This window comes from Podarcis gaigeae, assembly GCF_964106915.1.
Source record: "Podarcis gaigeae genome assembly, chromosome: 12".
In the NCBI taxonomy this organism is placed as follows: Eukaryota; Metazoa; Chordata; class Lepidosauria; order Squamata; family Lacertidae; genus Podarcis; species Podarcis gaigeae.
The window spans coordinates 23,900,498-23,926,153 of record NC_139688.1 but is presented as its reverse complement, the minus strand read 5'-3'; the positions used below and the strand labels follow the sequence as shown (position 1 = coordinate 23,926,153).

At 42.1% G+C, this 25,656-nt stretch overlaps 1 protein-coding gene across 2 annotated transcripts in view; it reads left to right on the top strand.

Moving 5' to 3' along the window:
* PLXDC2 (plexin domain containing 2) overlaps positions 1–25,656 on the top strand; it is a 234,961-nt gene that overhangs the window by 73,770 nt on the left and 135,535 nt on the right. For both annotated transcript variants that reach the window (XR_014556587.1, XM_083704951.1), the window contains exon 2: positions 22,423–22,634. Coding sequence is in view for 1 of the 2 variants with exons in the window: in XM_083704951.1 (XP_083561077.1) it covers positions 22,423–22,634 (212 nt within the window). In the remaining variant the exon portion in view is untranslated. The remainder of the gene's footprint in view (positions 1–22,422; positions 22,635–25,656) is intronic.

Genomic DNA, 25,656 nt, shown 5'->3' with positions numbered 1-25,656 from the left:
CAAAAATCTTCTGGTAGATCTCGACTGATTCTTGTAAGAAGTAGGTGATAAACAATTAAGCATTCTGGATAACAACTAGGAAAACAAAACAATAGTATGACGCTGTGTGTAAAATAATCAAAATAAGCAACGGTACAATGGGTTTAATCAGAAGTCAATTTTATTTCTTCTTAATCTTTTCTTTTTTCCTTTCCCCCCTTTATTCCTTTTCTTTTTGTTCTGTAAATTAGTTAATGGTGATGTATACAATGTATAGTTCTGTATAATTGTGTTCTGTAGTATACTATGGAGTGATGTGGTTTATTGTGTAATTAAATGTTGTTTGTCAAATAAAGTTTAATACTAATAAAATAGAATAGGCTGCAGCATTGCCAACCCCTGCCGACAGGGCTGGCCCACCCATGAGGCAAGATGAGGCAACCACTTCGGGTGGCAGGATCCACAGGAGCTGCAGACCTGGCCTCCAAGGAATGAATCGCCTGCTGCTGCTGTCGCGGTGGCAGCAGTAGCTGCGGCGCTCTCCTTGGAGGCTGGATCTGCTTCATCCTCAGCAGCCTCTCCCCCCACCCCCAGTGCCACCTCTACAGTGGCCTCTTGGTGAATAGGAGGTGCTGCTGGTCTCCTCTGAGCTCAAGGGAAGAAATGGCAGGGGCTGCCCACTGGGTTGTCCTGGGCACTGTACCCCTCCCGCCGGCAATGGCCTTTGATTCCCACTTCAACTGTTGGGTAAGGTTGATTTGATTCGCTCCCTTGTTCTTGGTGTAGATTTTCACTTGCCCCTTCTTCCCTGGTGGGAGGATGCCATTTTGTCGTTTGCCTCAGGTGCCAAAATGTCTTGGACCTGCTGTGCTTGCCAAAAGCAGTGCTTGAATTCAGTGGCTATCAGCTGACAGGCAATGACTTCAAGCCAGCTGGGATTGGGAACTCTGAGGTGCCTGGACATGAGAGCACCGGTCTCTCTCTCTTTCTCTCTCTCTGAGCAAAAAGTAGGAATCACACAGAAGGGAGATTATATTGGATATTATTCATCACCATTCCATCGAGTCTAAATATTAAAGTTTTGAACTATTCCCAAGTGAGTGAATAGACCTGCTGATAACTTAGAGAGAACAAAGCCTATCTAGAAGGGAGGTAACCCTTGACTTCAAGCCAAGCGCCACCCAGGTTCTGCTGACAGATGTTAATATAATTACTCCCTGTGGTCTGCTGATATGTTACTTCTCATAATTTTGGAGAGTCATATCCCCTCCACCCTGTTCTTTTCATGGACTCTCTAGATTTCTAGTGGGAGAGAGAGAGAGATACACCACAGGTAAGCCTGTGGTTATGTTTTAGAAGTTGCCCTGCTGTAGCCGATCTGAAATCAAGGACTGAATAATTATAAAGTATTTGGTGTTGCATTGTCACCTGTCGCTATTGATGCCCTTGTGGCGTCAGTTCGAAAGTCCTTGCAGGGCATGTGGAGTTCACATTCTGAGACCTCCAATTCAGGATTTGTTAACTGCTAAGAATGGTTTCATAGTCTTTTGAAGTCAGTGCAAATTTGGTTCCTGCCAGATGGCTTCCCATAGTTGGTAGCTTAATTGGCATAAAGTCAGGCTTTTGGTTTGCCCATGAAGAAGACAACTGGAAAGACTTTATTTGCCAGTCACCTCCCCCATCCCCCCGCCCCAGTTTTGGTCAAAAGTTTAGTCTTCAAAAAGTCCTTTATTGCTGTTCTTGTTCAAAATTACACTTGTGGGTGGGAAACAGAGATTTTCTTTGAAAATGTTGTTTATGTTAGTTCTAGCATCCTGGAGTAGAAAACTAGAGCATGCTGTATGACCTTTTGACTTTTCCCTACAAGTCAAACCATTGGAATTTTGTACAGCTAGTTTTTGGGAAAGAAAAAGAATGAGAAAGGGAATAAGAAATGGAACAGATTGTCATGTGATTTACAGAAAACACTGACAAGCCTTGTCTGTTAATGTCCGCAATGAATCAGTAAACAGCTGTTGATCTTTTATTTATATACTGCTCGCCTGTAGTAACGCCTCTAAGTGGTTTTTCAAGAAATATGCCCCCAGAATGCTCTGAAAAGGAAGAACCCTTCCTTGAAGGAGCTGCAGTTTGTAACATCCACAAGTTGTTGTTGTTGTTTTCATAGAGCACATACATTATGCTAATTATTTCTTGTCCATCCACTCTGTACTGGTGAATGAACATTTCTTTCTCAGTGATGATTGCAGTGGATTCATAATAGCATGGGTCTGTCATCTGCACTTCCAATAAAAATGTTAATGCACTGATTGGAAGCCAGTAGCCTCCATCTTTTGTTTATTAATAGTTTGTAGGTTTAGATTAGCTGCTAAGGGTTTAGCAAATTACTTGCTTTTGGTCAGGACAGTGCTTGTTTTATGAATGTAATGTTATTGACGATTTTATACTGTTCATTGCCAGTATATTCTTTTCTTACGTTGGTGGTATATATAAATATACCAAATAAATAAAACCACTCTCAAGCCTGACCACGTTCCCTTCCAGACAGATACAGTAATTTTCCTGAATTCATGAAGTATGAGGAAAAAATATTCAGTGGGTGGCTGAATACCATTTTATAGATTGTAAGCTCATGCATTTTGGGGCTTACCATCATTCATATACACAGACAGATATATATGGCAGGTGACAGCAAAAACTGCAAAATATTTAGCAGGGACAATTAGAATAAGATCTATTATTTGATTAACTTTCTAACATTACTTAGTTTTGGTTTTTTTAATCAAAAGAAAGGCTATTGGCTCAGGTGTTTTATCTGTGGCTATCTATCATCTATATCTATCTATCATCTATCTATCTATCATCTATCTATCTATCTATCTATCTATCTATCTATCTATCATCTGTCATCTATCTATCTATCATTTATCTATCTAGAAATGCAAATTAGTATATTCTGCATATGCCAGAGTCATTTTATTGCATTCTGCATTTTTGGATTAGTCTGTATTCTTAGGCCACATTCACACCATATATTTAAATTGCTGTGAAACAACTTTAAACAGTTACATCTTCTCCCAAATAATCTTGGGATCTGTAGGTTGTTAAGGGTGCTGAGAGTTTTTAGGAAACACCTATTCCCCTCCCAGAGCTACAGCTTCTGGAGTTGTTTAACTACTCAATCTTTCTTTACAGGGAGCTCTTAGAATTGTAGCGAATCAATTAAACGCCACACCTGACCCCCATTGTCCATGGTTTCTACCTTAGTATTAAGTTGGCCATTGTTTGGGAAAGTGCTTCTTTCATAGTGTGGAACCTAAGCATGTAATTCATTCTATACCCTTCCAGAAGAGTATATTAAACACATATTTACAACTCATTAGAGACAATACATTAAAACACATGCCTAAGGTTAAATAGGTACCCAATTTAGTATGTGCCATAGTCCATGAAATTTGATTTCAGTTTAATAGTACATAATGGTAAGTTAGTTCCCTTCAGTATAGCACAATTCTGGACCAAAGGTGATGTCATTTTAATATATAGCAAGCCCCCAAGGGGATAGATCCTATTTGCTTGATAATCTAATTATCATTTTTCCCCACAGTTGACTGCTGTGTTTGATGGATGCTATGTAATAATGTTGTTGATTGACAGAGTCAGAATTAGTTTCAAAATTAAGATGCACACTCTCTTCTGGCTGAAATAAATCTGGCAGTACATTTGAGACCTCAACAAATACACTGAAATTATATTCAAACTATTATTTTCTGTGGACTGAAGTAACATTTTAATCATACGTCTGCCTTAGACTGGTAAGCATAAAGAATATTAAATACTTTTAGTGTGGATATTCACTGGATATCCTCCTTTGTTTAAGACAGGGATGGGAAACCTGTGGCCCTCTAGGTCAGGCACCCCCAAACTTGGCCCTCCAGATGTTTTGGGGCTACAACTCCCATCATCCCTAGCTAACAGGACCAGTGGTCCGGGATGATGGGAATTGTAGTCCCAAAACATCTGGAGGGCTGAGTTTAGGGATGCCTGCTCTAGGTGTTGTTTGGCTATATAGTGGGGGGGGGAGAGCTGGGGGGAGGAAATTCACACCTGGTAACCAATATGCCCCTTTGCTTTCAGAGAGTAGATTAGTCTAAAAAGCCTGGGACACACATTTTCACAGCCCTCTGGCAGCTATGGTGGCTCATTTACCTGAAGTAATGTATTTAGCATTAACTGTAGAAGTGTATACTCGATTCTGACCAAACTAAGCCTCCTGATGTATATTGTGCTTGAGGAGGTTTCATTTGGTCAGAATCGAGTGGGGTTTAAATCAACCTTACCCAGTGGTTGAAGTGGGAATCAAAGAATTCAATGGGAGTGGGGAGCACTCTAAATCACACTGGGTGGGTGGAGACCCCAGGAGACCAGAGGGAAGCCTCCGACATTTCCTCCCCAGGGATAGGAAGAGACCAGAAGAACATCCTTTTCCCAATAAGCCACTGTAGAGGTGCAGTTAGGCGATGGCTGCCAAGGAGGTGGCAGATCTGTCCTCCAAGGAGCATGCCATGACTGTCGCTGCCACTGTGGCAGCAGCAGCAGCAGCCAATGCATTCCTTGGAGGCTGGATATGCTGCCTCTGGGGCAGTCTCCTCACCTTGCCTCATAGGTGAGCCGGCCCTGGATTGCACTCCTTGAAAGGAATTGAGTTATGGAGAATGCTCCCCTTCGTTGAGTGGGTGAAGTTGGTCTAGCTAAAGAGGAAAAACTTGTCCTGAAGTTACTTTATTTCATACAATTTATGCACTGCTTGACTGTAAACCAACAACTACCGCCATTTTCAGAGACACTCAGGGGTAGCAGATGTCCATTCAAACGTAGCAGAAATTGGGGTTTTGACCCACAGTATGCAATTTAGGACACACGTTGGCTCTGTTCCAAGGTTACCTATTCCAAACCTGGTTCTTTTCTCTGTGGAGAAGTATATGAGAGAAGGTTTCAGAGACGGCTCTTTCTGCATGCATCGGTACTGGAAGTGCTGTAGATGTTTGTGTTTCTAGGAGTATGGATTGGTTGGTTGAACATGGAAGCTGTGCCAAACAGATGGCACACCCACACACCATGCCAATAAGCTCTGAAAGCGCAAGACTGCCAGTCCTGAAATTGAAAACAGGTGGTTGCAAAATTTCCTCTTGGAGAACTGGCATCTGTATGTAATCAGTTACTGTAAGAGTCTTGGCCAAGCACAAATTAGCTTCATTACCAACTACAGATTCAGTATCTAAAGGAGATGACAGGGCTGTATTTAATTAGGATTTTATTAGACAGGACAAAAATAACTTATCATTTTTAAACTCTGATTTGTCCTTTTCTATGTTTTAGCGAGATTCTTGATCCAGTTTTGTGATCATTTTTTGTCTTAACAAAGCACTTTTCATTATCGTTTTATCACTTTGAGTAGGGCTCCAAAGATAACATAGACATACCCCATGGAATTATTGACTCCCCTCCCCGCCTTTGAACAGCAGACTCCCAGGCTGTATCACAATCTGTTTCCCAAGTGTGACTTTCAAAAGTGGTTGAGCATGTGGCATGCTGGGCTATGACTTTAAAAATGCCTGGCTGAGTCACCCTTGGCCATGTAGAATTAGTTGCATGGTTCTGTGGGTCTCAGCCTTGCTTCTGTAGACTGGTGGACTGTAATTCTTTCCAGAGTTTTTACTATTTTCTTCTGACCTGTTGTGCAACACCTTCACTCAATAACATCAAATGCTTGCTTTACATTGGTACCTCGGGTTAAGTACTTAATTCGTTCCGGAGGTCCGTTCTTAACCTGAAACTGTTCTTAACCTGAAGCACCACTTTAGCTAATGGGGCCTCCTGCTGCCGCCGCGCCACCAGAGCACGATTTCTGTTCTCATCCTGAAGCAAAGTTCTTAACCCGAGGTACTATTTCTGGGTTAGCGGAGTCTGTAACCTGAAGCAACCTGAGGTACCACCGTACTGTCTTGAAAATGAATGCCACAGCATGCAAGTAGTACAGACTAACCAGTAAACAGCCCTTGCTGTGGCATTTTCTACAAATAAGATGAGCCTGGTTTATCTCCATCTCTGATCATTCTGCAATATTTGCTGCAAAGTCCGCTGTCCACGGCATTGATTGACGGGGAGGAGGCTGTGCTTAACCTTGGAAGGTTGTTGACTGGTTTTTTCCTGCTGCCCTCCCAGGAGTGGTGTATAGTTTTTACAAATAATCTCCCTGTGTGTTTTCTGTATCTCATGAACATATTGTCATTCATTTGGCATTTGGTTAATTATTTTTAGAGCACAATCTAAAAACAACTCTGGAGATGAGGTTCTGAGGGAACTCTCTAGTGTATTGTCCATGTTAGTTTAAAACATTTTGTTTTCTAACTTAGTAAGTAAATAAAATGTTTTTTTAGCTAGCCAGTGAGTCATCCAAGTATGGGTGGAGGGGCTCATACGCAGTCATGCCTACAGCTAAAGATACTGCCAAAAGATTTGTTCATAACAATAGGAAGAGATGTTTTTGCCTGATAGGCAGCAGAGCTGTTCTAGTTCTAGTTCTACTTCTGCATACGAGTTCTTCCTCTCACTTGGAATGCACGCTGGTCCAGACCCAACACCTATCCTATGAGACCCCAGCTCACTGACTGAAATGACACCACAGAAAGATGGTTAGATCCAGACCACAGGACCCCTTCATAAACAAATACTTAGTTATTACCACCTCTGTTTCCCCCCTTAAATGTTATTGAAAATATTAAAAACAGTTACCAAACACAAAGTGTTGTCTTCAATGAAAAATACGTGTGAAGTTTTCTATATAGTCAGCCACATGGCATCAAAACAAACTTGGAAAATATTTTGCATTACAAATTCAGCTCACATTCACAGGGAATACTTCAATCTAAATGTCAAAATATTTTTTTTCATAGTAGCTACTGTGGCTGAGACTGCTGTACTATTGTTAATAAACGATATAAATCGAGACCATATGGAGTCACACCCATCTCTCTTTGTTATTCATCTAATTGTCCTCCGATGGTGAGTTAAGTGTTCCAGAAGTGCTATATCCCACACATATTGGGTCCATGTTTCTGTGATGAGAGGGGGTGGGGGTTTTTCAGTTTGGAAGCAACTATTTCTCTTGCTATTGTCATAAGAAAGAACACCAACTCTTTATGTTTGACATTGGAATTGATTAAAAAAAATTCCATTGACAATCTCATATTACAATCTCTTTAAAGAAAAATACTATACGAGCTCAGGTCTCCCAATCAGATGTACTCATGCTTAGCATTAGCAAGACTGATGAAAATGAAGTTGTTTTGTCTGTCTGAATTTATTATCTTCCTTCACCATCCCAGGGTGGGCCACAACGATTTAAAATTGAAAAGAGTTTGAAACTTATGAGTCATAGGAATAGGGTTGAGTTATTGGCACATTACACTAAGCACATTTACAAATTGTCTCTACACATGTCCAACTTAGCATACAGTTTTGCTCGTCTCATTTCTTGTGCATTCAGATTATACATTTGTTGAGCATTACATGTTAATGTACAGTACATACAAATGTACACCACAACTGTTTGTGTACACAGATTGTATACTCATTGAATGTGATGTCTGAACATCCCTTTTAGTATATCTCATGAAATGTATCAGATTTCTAACGTCTCTAAGGTACCAAAACACTATTTGTTGTTTTTGCTTAAATATTGAGTATTCTCAGTTGTTCCCATTTTTAGTACTATGCACTATTTAGGGCATCTTCCAACAGATTAAAATCACAATACCATAATGTCATAAAATACAATAAAAGTATTTGAAATATAATAACAACATACTGAAGATACAGCGAAGACAGATAAAACATGACCTTTTACACCAGATACCTAGGAGGCAAAATGGAATAAAAATGCTAGAATAAAAATGTCTTTACCAGTTGAAGGAAGAAAGCCAAAGTGCCTTATATATCAGGATGTTCCCTCTGACCTTTGGTTTATGCAAACAGAAACAATTTAGACTTGTATTTTCCCTCAGTCCATGCACATTTTCTTATGAAATATTCTTTCTCTCTAAGATTTTTCCTTTCCACAGGATTAAATGGGAAGAAGGGTTTATCTGTACATGGAATGAAAAGTAACTAAACAGATGTTCAAAATAGCTCTGGGATATCGCTTAAGCAGCATGTAATAAGAAAACAGATTGCATATGGAAGCCTGCCCTTGGAGTATACCCTGGCGGGGATGGAATTGTGACAGTGTTGTTTCTATGCTGCTAATTTTTGAGTGGGAGGAAGTGGTGATCCTTTGGTTGACCACCGATGGAAAGAGAGTGAGTGGGCATTAGCACTCTGGTCAAACCCAGTGTTGTTGGCAGCTTTCATGTCCTTGGAAGTGGTCGGTGGTTTCTGAAGCCATGCACTGTCTTAAGCAGGAAAACCTTGGAGGAGCTGTTATGTGCAGACTCAGAGAAAGAAGGCATTGGAGCCTGGAGCAAAACGATCCTGAATTTAATAAAACTGGCAGCAGAAGGGAGATTTATTCCCTTCGTCTATTACTGTCATCAGCTTCACACAGTTCCATGCAGCTCCGTTGTGGAAGTTATCAAGTTTTGCTGTACCGAGCTTCTGTATGTCAGTTTAAAAGTATGGCGTGAGTCTACCAGAGAGCAGGCAAGAGACATTTTTGTCAGCAGAGCTCACTCTGCTCCTGGGTCTAAGGGCTGACAGAGCAAAAGAAAAATGCAGTGGCATAGTCAAGTAGGCCAGAGGGCACTAGAAGGAAGCTGTTGCTGCTGCTGCTATTTCTTACCTCCCTCTTACAGACCACACATACATATGTACACTCTCTCCCCCCTTTCACACTGACTACATGTGTACATCTCTCCCTCTCTCACAAACATGCAGGAATTTTCCTAGGGAGGGCATTTTTGGGGGACAGGGGTCCTGCCCAGGTGAAACACTAAAAGAGCAAGAGCAGGCTAATTTATCACCCCAAAACTGGGAAGAATGGTGCCTGTGCGATTTACCTCATGTCTCAGGTTCTAAAAATGCAATTATTGTTTTTTAATGAATGCTTAGAATCTGGGAGTTATGGTGTATCCTGGGGGCACTGAAGAAGGCTTTTGTGGGTGCCAAGGTACCCATGGGCACCCGATTGATGATCCATGTTGTAAGGTTTCTAGGAGCAGGAGACTGGATGTAAAATTAATAAAAAGCATTGTGGAAGTGTGCTACTTTTTCAAGATTCTGTTTTAGACGGATATTCCCACCTGTCTGGAAGATCATGTATTTTATGGTGTTTCCTCAAGTTCATTACTTAGTAGCCCAAGGTGTTGCCTAGAACTGGGATTGTTTAAAGTTGGCAAGAGGAGATTCTAGTGGGAAATCTTAGAACTCCTGAGGGTAGTTCTGCTTGCTTTGGTGTGGGTGTTGTACTTATTCCGTTGGATCAGATTTGGAACTTGGAACCAGATAGCCTTAGTAGCCAGAAGTCTCTTTCATCAGCTAAAGTTGTGGTATAGGTCCCAACCCTTTTTGGAATAGACAGGTCTCACAGTACTTCTGCCCGCTTCTGTAACCTCAAAGATTGAGGGCTGTAATGTTTTCTCACAGCTGTCTTCAAGCCGGTTCAGAAGGTACCTTAGGGAAGTAACAATATATTCAGCCAGCTCTATAGCAACTGGGCTTCCTGCCTGCATTTTTTTGGGTGCTGGTGGTCGTCCCACCATCAGCCCCTGGCTCTGACCTTCTTCCTTGGTGGTTCCCCGACTGGTTCCTTCCACCACATCCAACTAGTCTATGGCACTGTTTCTCTCCGTTTTAATCCTTGTGCTGCCATCATTTTTCTGATCTACCCATTGTATGAGATGAACAATGCTTTTGAGCAGTCCCTCTTTTGCCATTTCTCTGAGGTGCTGGAATAATAGCAATTATTATCATTGTCATCTTTGATTTATTAATCACCTTCTAAACCAGCATCTCAAGGCAATTTACATGTAATTCAAAGCAGTTTAAACAACACACACACATAGCAGATACATTTCAAACAAGACTGAAACCCTAACAGTGGACACTCATGGTAATGACCTATTAATCCAGCTGGAAAACCCTGTTGGAACGAAAGTGTATTTATTCCCCCCCCCCCCTCAAAAGTGCAGATAGCGGCAGCCTGTCATCATTCATCAGGAATGCTGTTCCATAGAACATGGGAATCGTCTTATCGACACCAGATCCTCCACATGCCCTTTTGAAAGGTCTGCAACCACTTTACTGTGTCTCACATCAACTGCCTTGAGCCTCAGGAAAGTGGAATGTAAATATTTTAAACAGGGCAACAACCATTAACCAATTAATTTGTTACAATTGGTTAAATATGTTTCTGTTTGACCGTAACGTATTGGGCAGCTAAATCTCCACCCCACCCCTTCATTTTTATAAAAATGGTAGATTGTAAGTACCATCTTAAAAGAAGGATTTCCCTTTTATCTCACAGGTTTTAGACTGCAGCTAAAATTATGCGCACACATACATCATCTAAAAACTAGTGAATCAATCAATTAATTGACAAGCAACCTTGCTGTTGGGTTAGGATGCAGCAGAGGTCTTTCTCCACTGTTGTCCACAAATGGAGGTGCTCTGCTACCATGGATTCCTCTGCTGTCCCTGTGGGTGGCACTGCTGCTGTTAGTAGCCCCCAAACTGGGCATTATGAGGGCAGAATGAGGCTTATGATGGATCCAAATCACATCCCATTTCCTTACCCTCCAAGTGTCTCAGAAAAACCAGGACATCCCATTTCCCCCCGCCCCGTGGGAGCGCAGCAGCCATTTTGGTCACCATGACGATTTCACACCAAGATCTTGCCCTGAAAAAATGTGTCCCTTCAGGGCTGCAGTCTCACACAGCACTCCAGAATGCACATTTTTGGGCGCTGTGAGAGCCCGTGTCTTGTGGGGCACATGCTCTCACGTGTCCATGATCTCATGTGGGTGGGAAGACGTGTGTCCCAGTTTTGGGACTCAACATGTTGGAGGATGTGCATTTCCTAAAGAGAACAATCTGCTTTGAGATAGCATGCCCCAAAATATAAAACCTGCCCCCCACTACCACCAAGGGCAGTGAAGAATCTGTCACCCTCTGGCCACAGTTAGGACCAGTCTCAAACTGATGGGATTTGTGATTAGCATTTATTTAGTCAGGTGACAGTCCTAGTTTAAAACAAATAATGGCCCTCAAGTTTGTGACCCATGAATTTAAGTCAGAAGATTGCACTCATCCTTCTAAAATCGATTTTGACTTACCAATTAAGTGCAGCCTTGCAAAAAAGTTCACAGAAGTTAGTCTTTTAACTAGCCTTCTTACCTACCTACGGGTGTGTTGGTGATGGGCAGAACAATGATGACTGGAAAGAAAAACCCTAAAAGAGTCAACCCCCTTTTTGATTCACAAATGCTTATCTGCGGGGGTTGCCTGGAGGCCATTATCTCTCCCCACAATCAATTAGGCGGCTGTCTTGTTTACAGGCCTGAATTAAGTGTGATTTCTAAAGTTGTTCTCAGTTCTGCAGTAGGTAGAATGTAATAAGGCTCAGTGTATTTCCACAGCACTCGACAAATCAGATTATTCCAGAATCCATTCTTTACCACAAGATGTAAAGGGTTTCTTTCCAAACCTGACGGTGGCTTCTGTGGTTGAAGATGGGCTGTCAGCCAGTCTGTGGGTTGAAGCCTTGGCAAAAAAAGGACTCTGTTAGGCAAAAGACTGCCAGGCTGTTTAAACATTTCTTGGTCTTTATAGCTGGCTGATGTTTTACCTTAACTGAAGCTGGAGGGGATGATGAAAGATGCCTGTTGGCCATGTTCTTGTTTTGGCAGGGATGGAAATTATCTGTTGAGTCAACATTGCTATATGCTTGTTAGAAATGCAAACTTTGGTGGAAAGAATTAGGGGTAAAACAAACCCCAACAGGCTAATTTTATCCCCCTTCCTATAAGATGGGCCACTTCCGAACCAATATGTTTTTCCTCCCAAATTACTGTGCATGATGCACAATAATGGCTAATTCATTTTGACTGTGACAAATAAGGAAACCCCAAAGTTTCCTTTCCATCTCACTGTTTAAGGATACCCTGTTTAGGGTGATATCTAATGTTGGTCAGTGAACCACTGATATCAATCAGTCTACTCTGAGTATGGCTAACATAGCATTCATAGTTTTTAATTCCAGACAACCACTGTTTATGTTTCCTACTGATCTTTCTCCTTTGGGTTCAGACTATGGGACAAAAATCAAATGAAAAATAATAAGCAGCCATCTTCTGATAGAGGAGATTGCTAGCAGCTTCTTGTAAACCATTTAGATGGTTGTTAATATAAAACTGGGCCACCATTTATATTTGGACAATGTGCATCAAGAAGGAAGGAGCTATAGTGCAGTGGGAGAGAACACAATTTGCATTCAGAATATCCCAAGGTAAATATCTGGAATCACCATATAGGTTTGATTCCCCCAAACAGCCCTACATGATCTGCCGTGCCTAACATGAACCACCAGCACGCTCTGGCAACCTGCCATGAAACTGAAAGCTTCCTGTTCTTAATGCCTGCCTTGTGCTGGAGCAAACAACAAAGGAAGGAAGGCCACAGGAGACAGCTAATTTGGATAGGTTTGGCTTGATGGACCATATTATTGTGACCATGTGCTGTATGCATTAGTGTTACTAGCTCAGTTGGTACAGCATGAGACTCTTAATCTTAGGGTTGTGGCAGTGGCGTAGCGTGGGGGTGCAGGGGGGGGCAGCCACACCGGGCGCAACATCTGGGGGTTAGGGTTAGGGGCCCAAATCCACGGGTTAGGGAGCGCAAATTACTTGCCTTGCCCCGGGTGCTGACAACCCACGCTACGCCACTGGGTTGTGGGTTCAAGCCCCATGTTGAGCAAAAAGATTTTTGCATTTCAGGGGGTTGGACTACTAGATGATTCTTGTGGTCCCTACCAACTCTACAGTTCTGAGATTCTGTGAAAGGATAGACATGATTGACTTAGTCTATTAATTTCAATGGGTCTCCTCTGAGCAGAACTTAGTTGGCTACAACCACACATCATTATCACCTAAAGTAGCAGAAAAAGTATTCCTGGTATAATGACAATGGGAGAAAAATTCATGATAATACGAAGATCTGTTCCATGATGAAAATGAATCTTTGCCTTATATTTCAAGACGTTCCTGCCTAGTTGTGGAGAAATAATCAGTGTCATTCCCTTGCTTTTAATTATAGCACCTATGTAAAATGTCTTAATTAACGGCAGCAGGAATATAAAGTTAGACATCTGTCACTTCACTTAACAAAGTGAAGTGCTCTTGCGTATGAAAGACTGCTACTATTCTAAGACCAAGCCAAAAAATAAAGTTCCCTCTCTTGCTGGGTGGCATGGTTTTGTGACAACCTTGAGAAACCTCTAGTGGGCTGGTTTCCAAGCAGGGGAAGAACCGACACGCCTGTATTATAGATGAGGCTCTCTTAAACATTGGTGCTTGATCTTGCGGAAGTATTTATAATCCAGTAATTGACTGGAAAAAATCCCTCTAAGTGTATGTCCAATGTGTTTAAATAAGGTGGAGTTAGCATTCTCTGGAAACCCCTCAAGAGCAGAATGAGAATTTGCATTTAAATGGAGGATTAGATGGTTCCACTTTCTCTTAAATGGTAAATGATTCTAAAAACTAAGGTTTGGGAAGCAGTCAGTTGATATTATTTGAGCAGTCAGCTAGCTGGCTGTTAGTTATCTCTTATTTTCTAAAATGTAAACTGCCACTGTGATAAATGTGGATGAAGCAATTTTGTTTTAACAGTTGGAAAGAAGGTTATTAGAAACATTGTTTTTTAAAAGGCTGTGACTCACATGATCAATGTGAAAACACTGAGCTATAGGATAGAGTTCCAGTGCTTTATTGGTAGGCATATTATTAGTAGGAGTGAATGATTCGTACTTGACAAAGTTTGCAGTTCCATTGGACTCTGTAGAACTTAACTTCTGTGTAAAGATTCATAGGATTAAGCTCAGGAGCAACTGGAAGTGTGTCATACAGATTGACAGCCCTTCCCAAAGGAGACTGATGTGGGACACTAGTCATTGTGCCTCCCTCTCTACATATCCTGTTCTGCCCACTTGATAATGGGTAGACCCTAACCCTTAAGTCCTGTGTGAGTGTCTGGAGATGGTTGGAGGATGGATGGTGGCTAACAGATTGAGGTTGAATCCTGAGAAGACAGAAGTACTGTTTTGGGGGGACAGGGTGCAGGTGGGTGTGGAGGACTCCCCTGGTCCTGAATGGGGTAACTGTGCGCCTGAAGGTTCAGGTGCATAGCCTGGGACTCGCAGCTGTCCATGGAGGTGCAGGTCAATTCTGTGTCCAGGGCAGCTGTCTACCAGTTCCATCTGGTACACAGGCTGAGACCCTACCTGCCCGCAGACTGTTTCGCCAGAGTGGTGCATGCTCTAGTTGTCTCCCACTTGGACTACTGCAATGTACTCTACATGGGACCTTTGAAGGTGACCTGAAAACTACAACTAATCCAGAATGCGGTAGCTAGACTGGTGACTGGGAGTGGCTGCCGAGACCATATAACACCAGTCCTGAAAGACCTACATTGGCTCCCAGTACATTTCCCAGCACAATTCAAAGTGTTGGGACTGACATTTAAAGCCCTAAATGGCCTCAGCCCAGTATACCTGAAGGAGCGTCTCCACCCCCATCGTTCAGCCCAGACACTGAGATCCAGTGCAGTGGGCCTTCTGGCGGTTTCCTCATTGCAAGAACTGAGGTTACAGGGAACCAGGCAGAGGGCCTTCTTGGTAGTGGTGCCCGCCATGTGGAAGGCCCTCCCATCAGATGTCAAGGAAATAAGCAGCTATCGTGACTTTTAGAAGACATCTGAAGGCAGCCCTGCTTCAGGAAGTTTTTAATGTTTGATGTTTTATCATGTTTTTAATATTCTGTTGGGAGCTGCCCAGAGTGGCTGGGGAAACCCAGCCAGATGGGCGGGGTATAAATAATAAATGATTATTATTATTAAGCATTATGAGGATCTTCCCCTGTATTTTAAGATAAGATGGGAAGATTTTGGGCAGTGTCTTGTGATATCTCAGAAGGGTAGCAATGAGGATTTCTAAAGAAAGAGAGGTCTACCAGTGATTAGTAGAAGTGGAATAATAAATAATTCAAAATTAGAAAAGACATGTGAATTATTATCACTAAGAAGAAGTTAGCTTAATTTGTTTGTGCACACACACACACACACACACACACACACACACACTATTTGCATGGGTGTGTGTTAATGTGCACATGTGGGTCATTTCAGACATAACATCAAACACTGGCTTGCTGATATATGAATGGATCTGTGAACTTGTACACCCATTCCTCCTTTTGCACACCTGATTTCCTCTCTCATTTCTGCTTTAGCTGCCAGCTATAATTTGCTGTTACATCTAGATCTTGCAACCTATGGTTTACACAAGCCATAGCTTGCTGTATTCTGATTTATATGGTTTGCCACTAAAGCTGCAGTCCTAACCAGGGAGTAAGCCCTAGTAAATTAAATAGGACTTCATTCTGAGCGATTATGGTTAAAATTGCAGCCTTGATCAGAAGTGAGGGGGGGAGTTATAATATAATCATAATAATTTATTCTTTATACCCCGCCCATCTGGCTGGGTTTCCCCAGCCACTCTGGGTGGCTATTATTAGAGAGTGAAAAGGGAGGAGCGAGGGGGAGGGGGCAGTGCTCCAGCACAGGACTAGTTCATGAAACGGCATTATGTCTGGATCCACCTCTTAAAACTCCATTAAAATTATTTACATGGGTTCCCTTCCCGGCCTCCGCATACATTGGTGGATGCCCTGCCCCTGTTTCACTCCCCCCTTCTGCCCCCATTTGACCTTCCAGATTCTAAAGGACCCATGTATCGGTGATCATCTATTGTCACTGCCTGTACATCCTTGAGTCTGTCTCTTTTCTAAAGAACAGTTTATTTAGTTTTTTTCTTTCCACAAGAGGAGCTTAATAGCCCAAAAGGAAAAGGCCTGCCAGTTGTCCAGTTTATTCAGGATTTCTTTTTGCCATGAGCATTTTCTTTTGTTTAAGAAAACACTTTGCAAAGTTAAAAATCTGCGCTATCCCTTGAAGCTATATGGTAGGTTTCTGTACATTACCAGTTTTATTACACTCTTCCAATGTGTCTCCAGGCACTAGTTGCAAAGGGCAGCCCATTTAAAAAACAAGAATAGTTGCCCAAGAACAAATAGGCAGTTTACACTTCTAGGAATTAAGGAAACAGTCTGCTGATATATTTTTTTCTGACAGCTAAATGCTTGTATTTGTGTTTTTATTTTTTCAGTATATCACAGTGACATCCACCAGTCATTCCTTAAGGCTCTCCTCCTAACCCATGGGTAGGCAAACTAAGGCCTGGGGGCCAGATCTGGCCCAATCGGCTTCTAAATCTGGCCCATGGACAGTCTGGGAATTAGCATATTTTTACATGAGCAGAATGTGCCCTTTTATTTAAAATGCATCTCTGGGTTATTTGTGGGGCATAGGAATTTGTTCATTCCCTCCCCCCCAAAAAAATATAGTCCGGCCCCGCACAAGGTCTGAGGGACAGTGGACTGGCCCCCTGCTGAAAAAGTTTGCTGACACCTAGTGGCCACTAGTTGATGCAGGCCCTCAGCGCACCATGCACAGTCCAGTGGAGTTGCATGCATGTTGTAGCTTGCAATATGCGTGTGATTTATTCCTTGCACATTGTAATTCTGCGGCCAGAGTTCAGTGGCAGAACAAATGTTTTGCATGCAAAAGGACGTTCAATCCCCATAATCTCCAGTGGCTAGAAAGGCTCAGGCCAGAGGTGACAGGAAAGTCTGAGACTCTGGAAAGCTGTTATCAATCAGACTAGACAGTACCAGGCTGGACTCTCCTAAAAACAGAGAGTCACAAAGCTTGGGACTTCTGAGCTTAGGGAAAAGGCAAGTCATGTGAGGGATGTGGCATAGGTGTATATAATCATGGAAGGTGTGGAGAAAGTAGATAAGGAGAAGCTTCTCCCTCTCTCATAATACAAGAACCCTGGTGAGAGATTCAGACAGATAAAATGAAGTCCTTCCATATGCAGCATACAGATGTAAATGATGAGATTTGCCACCACAAGTTGCAGTGATGAGCTGTTTAAAAAAGGAGATGGTTATGTACTACCTATTAATCATTATTATTAACCTGTGGGATAGATCAGATCGGAGAGCACAAGACTCTTAGGGTTCTGGGTTTGAGACCCACACCTGCATCTCAGGGGGTTGGGCTAGATAACCCCTCCAACTCTACAATTCTATGGGTCTAGGATTAATTAATTATCATCTGCATTTTAGTGGATACATCTTTGCATTGTTTCAATCCCATATAGCTTAACTACTTTTTAACGACAACCCTTCGTATGTTCTTAGCTACCGTATGTGTGCTTTGTCTGTATTTTTAAAAAATTTCTGTGAGCTGCATAGAGTCCCAGTGTTGGGGGAAAGGCATGGTATAAATAAATAGATAATGTCTGCCGTATCAGAGACATCATGGATTTGAATCCCAGCTGCTGGGGAGCATGAGTGGGAAACATATAATCCTGTTTGTGGGCTTCCCATGTTGCACTCCGATTCCCATCAGCCCCAGACAGCATGGCCAAAGGACAGGCAGGGTGAGGGTTGAAGCCCAACACCTGGAGGGTACCATGTTGGCTACCCCTGCCATAGGCAAGTGGTTGGCCACTGTGGACATGGATTGCTGGACTAGATAGGTCTTTGACCTAGCCCAGCAGGCGACTTATTATATGGTTGGGTGGAACAATGGCAACTTCATAGATTTGGATATAGAACACTTTCCTCCCTGTGTCTGGCTTCTATATTCATTTAGGGGAAATGTCACTTGAAAGAGGTGGCTTGTGGACTGTTATGGACTATATTTGACATAGATATGGAACCTGCTGGGCATTGATTTAAAATTTGATTGTCCCACACTTCTTTTGTTTGTTACTGTTATTATTCTATTCATTTTACTTTTATGTGCCTTAAACTTGATGTAAAAACTTAGTAATAATAATAATGATTTATTTTTTTAAAAAAGAAAAGGGGCCTCAGGGGGTACATGAATGTGACATTACTGACCAGGAAAGTACTTCTGATAGTAAAGGTAAAGGTAAAGGTACCCCTGCCCGTACGGGCCAGTCTTGACAGACTCTGGGGTTGTGCGCCCATCTCACTTAAGAGGCCAGGGGCCAGCGCTGTCCGGAGACACTTCCGGGTCACGTGGCCAGCGTGACAAAGCTGCATCTGGCAAGCCAGAGCTGCACACAGAAACGCCGTTTACCTTCCCGCTTGGTAAGCGGTCCCTATTTATCTACTTGCACCCGGAGGTGCTTTCGAACTGCTAGGTTGGCAGGCGCTGGGACCGAGCAGCGGGAGCGCACCCCGCCGCAGGGATTCGAACCGCCGACCTTTCAATCAGCAAGTCCTAGGCGCTGAGGCTTTAACACACAGCGCCACCTGCGTCCCTACTTCTGATAGTAGCAGCATGCAAACTGTAGACTGTGTTATGTGGTGATTGGTTCAATGCATAGATAGATGTACAAAGGAATAAGCTGTTGGCATATGATTCTGAGACATGGTTTTCACGATGTTTCCTACGTGGAGTTCCTTTCCACATAAAACTGCCACCACAAGATTGCTTGATGCAACCATTTCAATTCCCATTGAAAACATCGGTCCACAGACATTTGACTGTTCACAGTTACTGGGACTGACCATGCAGAGAGAGAGAGATATGCTAGGAAAGCAGCCCTTGAGACAATATGCTTTCTAGTGAGAATGCAGTACAGCTTTTCCCCAGCTCTATTCCCCCCAAAAGTTCGACTGCTGGTTTTTCTAACATGTGCAGCTCCATTTGCATAGACAGTGAGCTCAATCAGTTAAGCATATACATGAGAAAGCCTGTTTTCTCCACACACATGACCCCTGAAATGGTTTTAAGGGCTTAACTCTATTTGATTCCAAATTTAAGCTGTATGCGGTATTAGGTGCAGGATCTGGAATGGATAGCCCCGAAAAACAAATTAAGAATCTGTTTTCAGCTTAATTGGTTAAAATAGAAAATGGATCTTTATTTTACTTTCACAGTTGAGCATGTTTTCTATATTTTTTCTCAGAAAGCAACTTAGCACAAATGCCTCTGTATCAGAATAAGGCCTAACTGGTAGCTATTCTTTCTTTTTTTTTAATTGCGGTTTCTTCCCACCCTCTCTGCTCAAGTATTCTTTTGAGACCTGCCTGAGTTGAGTGAATTATAAGACACACATTTCTGGTGTAGTGCTTCTCTCATTGATTGCACTGACTGGAGAGGGCTGGATTGATCAACAGCAGCCACAAGTGGCCCTGAATGCAGCCAACAAACCATTCATTAATTCTGACTGATCTCAGCATAGTAAGAGCTTGTCAAGACTGCCAGTTCCCCTTCCCTTCATGCCGCTTTCCTCCGAGGTAGAGCTCCGATCTCAAATTTAAATTCAACATAAGCGGGGAATAAAATTGCCAGCCTAATCACTTTAGCGTCTAATTTTATGCAAACCTCAAGGACAACTGCTAAAAGCATTAGAGCAAAACGCAGGCTTAATTATGTGTTCATTATAAACCCCCTTGCTGCTAATCTCGCTCCTTCCAAAACAGTGCTGTGAGATCTTTGCTGGGGAAGAGCTTCATGCAAGGTTTCGTCTTGTGTGGCAGTGAGTGAAGGGATTATAAACAACAAAAGCCTTGTGCATCGGGCACTGTGCTTCTCCAGCATGAAGTACGGAGTGTTATTGCAACACTGCCTCTGTCCACATAAATTGCAAAGCAAGCTGCTGCTAATCAGTGCTACCTTCTCTTATGATGGAACTATTTGTCAGATGCCCTTACAATATCTGGCTGTTTTCCAGCTGAATTGAATGACATTGCAGTGCTAATTGAGTGCAAACTCTGAGATCTTCGGTGATAACAGTCCAAGTCCCTTATAAAATTTCCTGTGAGTCTAATGTCTTTCTATCCGCAGAGGTCATTAGCTGCATTCAGCTATTGCTCTGAAGAAACAGAGAAAGTTAATACTGTAGCAGGGGGAAGCAAGGATGTGCAAAATATTCTCCTTTATTTACATGGCTGTATCCATTTTCCCACAAACCGGCATTATTGTTTGGGACTCCTGCAAACAAAAGCAGATACAGTTGTTTCTGCGGTGTAGATCCAAATCACTATGCATATAACTTAAATATTATTATGTGCAGCAGGCTTATCTGTACAGTGGTACCTCTGGTTACGAACTTAATTCGTCCCAGAGGTCCATTCTTAACCTGAATCCATTCTTAACCTGAAGCACCACTTTAGCTAATGGGGCCTCCCGCTTCTGTTGCAACGCCGCCACATGATTTCTGTCCTCATCCTGAGGTAAAGTTCTTGGAGTTTGTAACCCAAAGTGTTTGTAACCTAAGGTACCACTGCACATTGCTTTCTCCATGTTAAACCACAAACATCATTCTAAGAGGGCCAATGCAGATAGTAATCATCATTGTGATTCACATGGACCCTTGGCTGAACTGTGCATTGCCTTGCACATTGATTTTGCAAGTCCCTCAGTAACGAGTATTTATTTTGTCCTGCTTTTGTTTTGTTTTAGATATACAGTGGTACCTCTGGTTGCAGACACAATCCATTCCGGGGTGCCATTCACACCCCGAAAAGTCCGTAACCAGAGCGATGCTTCTGCGCATGTGCGTGGCGAAACCTGGAAGTAAACACTTCCAGGTTTGCCGTGTTCTTAACCTGAAAAAACGCAACATGAAGTATTTGCAGGAAGTGATATGACTGTATATTATTATCATTATTATTTATATGCCACCCATCTAATTGGGTTGCCTCAGCCACTCTGGGCAAATTCCAACAAATCAAAAACATTAAGCACATAAAAACATCAAACATAAAAAACTTCCCCATATCTATCCATCTGCTGGGGTTTTTTTAAACTAATATTTCCTGTTTTTACTGGACATCACCTTGAGATGATTGTGTAGAAGGCAATAAATAAATTGATGGTGATAATTCCAAACCAGCTTACCTGTTCAGTAAAGTTTTAAGGTGCAGTTTTTGCTGCAGGACCAGAGAGGTACGGATGCTCATAGAATTCCCAGGCTAAGCTGCACTTAAAATTTTAAAAAAATGTTTGAAGCTTTGCCATCCCCCCCCCACTGCACCCCACCCACACCAAGCCTGCTGGTTGTGCAAATTGATGGTACCATCTGGGCTACATTAGCAGAAAACACAGGGAATGATGGGGGCGTTTAAAAATGTGTAAGTGGTTGAAGGTGAACTTGAGACCAGAAACAGCGTGGGCACAGTTTCACATAGACTATGAAAAGGTTTTCAAGGAGCTAGAAGAAAACTTGGAAAGTATCTTATCTGGTGATCCCTGTTCAAGAATTTTGAAAATTTTAATGCATGATTCTAAAATACCATCAATATCATGAACGAAATAAGCGTTGTGTTTATATGCATCTAAACACATTTTACCTTTTATAAGTAAAAATCTTTTTTTTAAATGCCCATACCTTCAAATCATTCCTCCCCTAATGTGAATTTATCATAGAGTCATGCTATTAAGACAAAGATTTGGAAAGACATATGCACTCATCTGATCAAGGTTATCTATCACCGATTTTTTTTAATTAAACTGCTGCTGCCTATAATGAATGTATTCAGAAAACTGACCTCCAAAAGGCAGTGTTCAGTTATGAATTGCCCCAAAGAACGGTTCTATTAAGGTTTTTACTAGCAGATTAGTGTCAACTGTAGCAGCAGAATAACTTTCAGAGCTATAGATAGTTGGTTAGGTAACTTCAAAATAAAACATACGGTGCATGTTTGTAAGCATGAAGGCAAAGTTGGACATATCAGAAACCTCTCACTACTTGAAAACTTAAGAAGTATTGCCTTAAAAGCTGGCACTTTTCTCCTGTTTTCCCCCAACCTATACAATAGTAAGAATATTGTCTAATTAACATGCCATATTTCTGCAGCTAGTCATATAAAGAAGCGTTGAGGTTTCTGTCTGAAAAGTATTGTTAATAAAATGCATTTGATATATATTTTAATAAAATGGAACAAGAGTGAGGTATCAGTTGTCTCAGTGAGGCCCCAAAGTTTGCAGAAATGCAAAAAAACCCACAAAACATTTTGTTGCAAGATCCACTCCTAAGTAATACGTATCAAAAGAATGTTGCTGGATTATTATTTTTTCTATCTCGCTTTAACCCTTTCCCCCAACAAAAATCTCTTTGTCAAATAGGTGCGTTTTATGAAATGGTTCCAAGCTTTCCTCGAGTGGAGGAGAACATTCGTGTGGATTCCTACAGATACAGCCACAGATGGAAACGGCATTCAGAGTTCCTCAAGTCAGTTGACACCAACAGAGCCAGTGTGGGGCAGGACTCTTCAGAACCTGGGGGCTTCACAGATCTGCTGCTTGATGACACACATGACAACACTACCCAGATTGAGGTAGGGATCTATTTATTTTCGTTCTGTTGCCTTAAGATACCTGCATGGTGAGGAGGGGATATGAAAACTTGTCGCCATATAGGGATTGTTAGGGGCTAGGGAGCAGGGGATCCTCAGGGTCAGGGGCTGAATGTGTCTCTCCAGGCCACACTTCTCACCAGAGTGGAATTTGCCCTTGAACACATAGAGAGGGGTGTGTGAGTTTGTAGAAATTGGCCTACTGTCAGAGGTTGTAATGTTTACATTAATTGCACTGTCCACTTTTGCCTCTGGCTCTGTCCAACACTGGCATGTGGCCCCCAGAAGGAAATGTGGCCCTGGGCTGAAAAAGGTTCCCTGCTGTGTAATGATGCTACACACACACACACACACACACACACATTAACAAGCTTTGTGCCCAAAACTTTTTGTGTTACATCCAGTTTCCTTCCCACTATTGCTTTTTTCTTAACAGCTTCTGCTGCTAATGCCTCCATGTCTGGGTGGCTTCCATTCTAAATCCTTATTGTAACAACCATAGTCGTCCACTCTTGATATACGAGCAGGTCCTTAATGGATAACCACAGTAGAAGTAGCTGTGTGCTTGTGCCTGTTCTGAATAACCATCATTTCTCCCAATGCTTTATGCTCATCAAAAGCCCCAAACAGTGGCATTGATCATAGTTGCTCTTCTTTTTCACATTTTGCTGTTTATGTTTTGGATTATAGTCTCTTATTTATATTGAATGATATTCCTACGAAGTGAGATTCCATTTTTTAAAAAATCAGACATTTTTCTCCACTATAATGCAATGTACTTTGATATAGTGCCAAAATATAGCTAGATTTACATTGTTAGTATCTCCTCACCTATTTCCTTAGGTTACAGGTTTTTTTTTTTTTTTTAAAAAAGGCGTCCCTCCTTCCTCTGCATGCTCCAATTCCCCCTCTGACAGCCCATTTCATTGCAACTGTCATTTGGTTATACATGCAAACTGAGCAAATAATGGCTTGTGAAATCTTATCATTTGTTTCTAAATCAGCTTGGTTTGAAGGCAACCATAGTTTGTCTGGATGTAATGGCACACTATGGTTTACCAGAAATTAGGGCCAGCTCACTGGGCTCTCATGCCAGGCCAATACTGATGTTATGCTAAAGCATTGTTTAGCCTTCTGTGGAAGGGTGCAGGGAGCCCTGGGACTGCATACTCCTCCTTCTCTCTCTCCCACTAGCACATGTGAGAGGAGACCAGAATATTGAGTCCTTAACCCGATTTCCCTGGGAATCCCACTTAGATAAAAATTTAATTTAAACAAGACAGGATCAAACTCTAGTAAGATCCTGAAGTGTTCACCAACTAGAACCTAAACTAACCAAAGTTCCCCCCCCCCTCCAAGTTTTGGGTGTAGTGGGGAAACTCTGGTTAGATTAAAACAAGAAATAGAGGAGTTTGCTCATTTTCTTTGCTGCATGCCGGAGGCATAGATGATATGGGGGAATGCACAAGCCGGATGCTAGCTGCAGCTCATTGATGTGATGCTAAGCCATGGTTTACCATTATGTTCAGACCACTGCCCTGAGTTATAATTGCTGCAAAAATTAAATGACCTACATACTAGGTATAAATTCCAAAGGCAGGGATTTCATTTCTTGAAAAGGGATTTGCTGCTTGAACTGCGCTCATAACACTGCTATAGTTATCATGATGTCTATAGAAAAACAACCACAAGAAACGCTCTTGATATATCTGACTACGCTTGCTTAGATGTCACACTAAGCCAACTTAGCTCAGCAATGCATAGCGTAGTGATGAAAGGGACAGGAGAAAAGCAAAGCAGCTCCATGCTCTTCTCTTGGGAGTCGAACACACAGGAAGTTGCCATATACTGAGTCAAGGCTTTGATCTACTTAGCTCAGTATTGTGCACTGACCAGCAGCAGCTCTTCAGGGTTTCAGGGAAAGGACTTCCTGTTCCAGACTCCCAGCCCAACCTGGATTGCACCTGCGAACTTCTGTATGCAAAGCAGATGCTCTGCCGCAGACCAGACTGGTCCCACACTTACCATGTCATATGAAGCAGGTAATTACTTAGAATGGATTGCCATTACAGCATCTGGAACTGCAAATTTTGTGGTCGGGGAGTTTGGAATGTAATTTCTCTTGTAAGTAGGGATGGACACTGGCATTCACTGTTCAATTCTTTTCTGTCCTATTTCTGCTGTAATTTGTGGTTTATTTATTTTTTAACCACTTGTGTGAATAGCAAAGTGAAACCATTTTTCTTTCTCAAAACACACATTTTAAAATGCATATATATATCAGGAAGTGTGAAGCCAGAGGGTAGCCTTAGTCTGGGATGCGAGGATCCGTTGGTTCATAATGGAATTCTCAAATATCAGATTAATCAACCATCCGTATTTGTTAAGTGTAATCTCAAAGTTGACAGCTGGGCTAGAAATATTAAAACAAGAGTGTATGTGTCTGTCTCTCTTTGAAGCAGACACTTCCTCCCATCCATTCCCACCTGGAACACAATTGAGTTAGAGATCACACCTTTGAGGCAATTAAGCCATGTCACTTTACAGTTTAGAAATTAAGCTCTGGAAGGAGCAGACAGCAATCAGTGGGGGGCATCTTCTTTCTTTAAAACTTTTGAGTTAATTGCACATGAAAGCAGCTTCTAATTCCACCCCTTCCAGCCCTCTTCAAAACTGCAAACAGCTCAGATTACCTTCACAGTTCAATTCACACTCAACAATGACTCAGTTACAGGATTCTTTTTTTATAAAAAAAGAGAGAGAGAGATAAAACAGCTGACTTTGCCAACACAGGGGTGTCATTTAGGAGTGATTATGGAGGATACGGACTCAGTGCTGTGCTGAGCAGGGCAGGAGTGAATTAATATTTTCAAAACAAAAAGTTTAAGGCATATGAACAGAAGCTGTTTCATGCGTGGATTATTTCTTCTGGCTTCTCCCCCAACCTCTGCAGGTGTGCAGCTGCATGAAATGGCTTCTGCACATGTTTAGCTATTTGCACTTG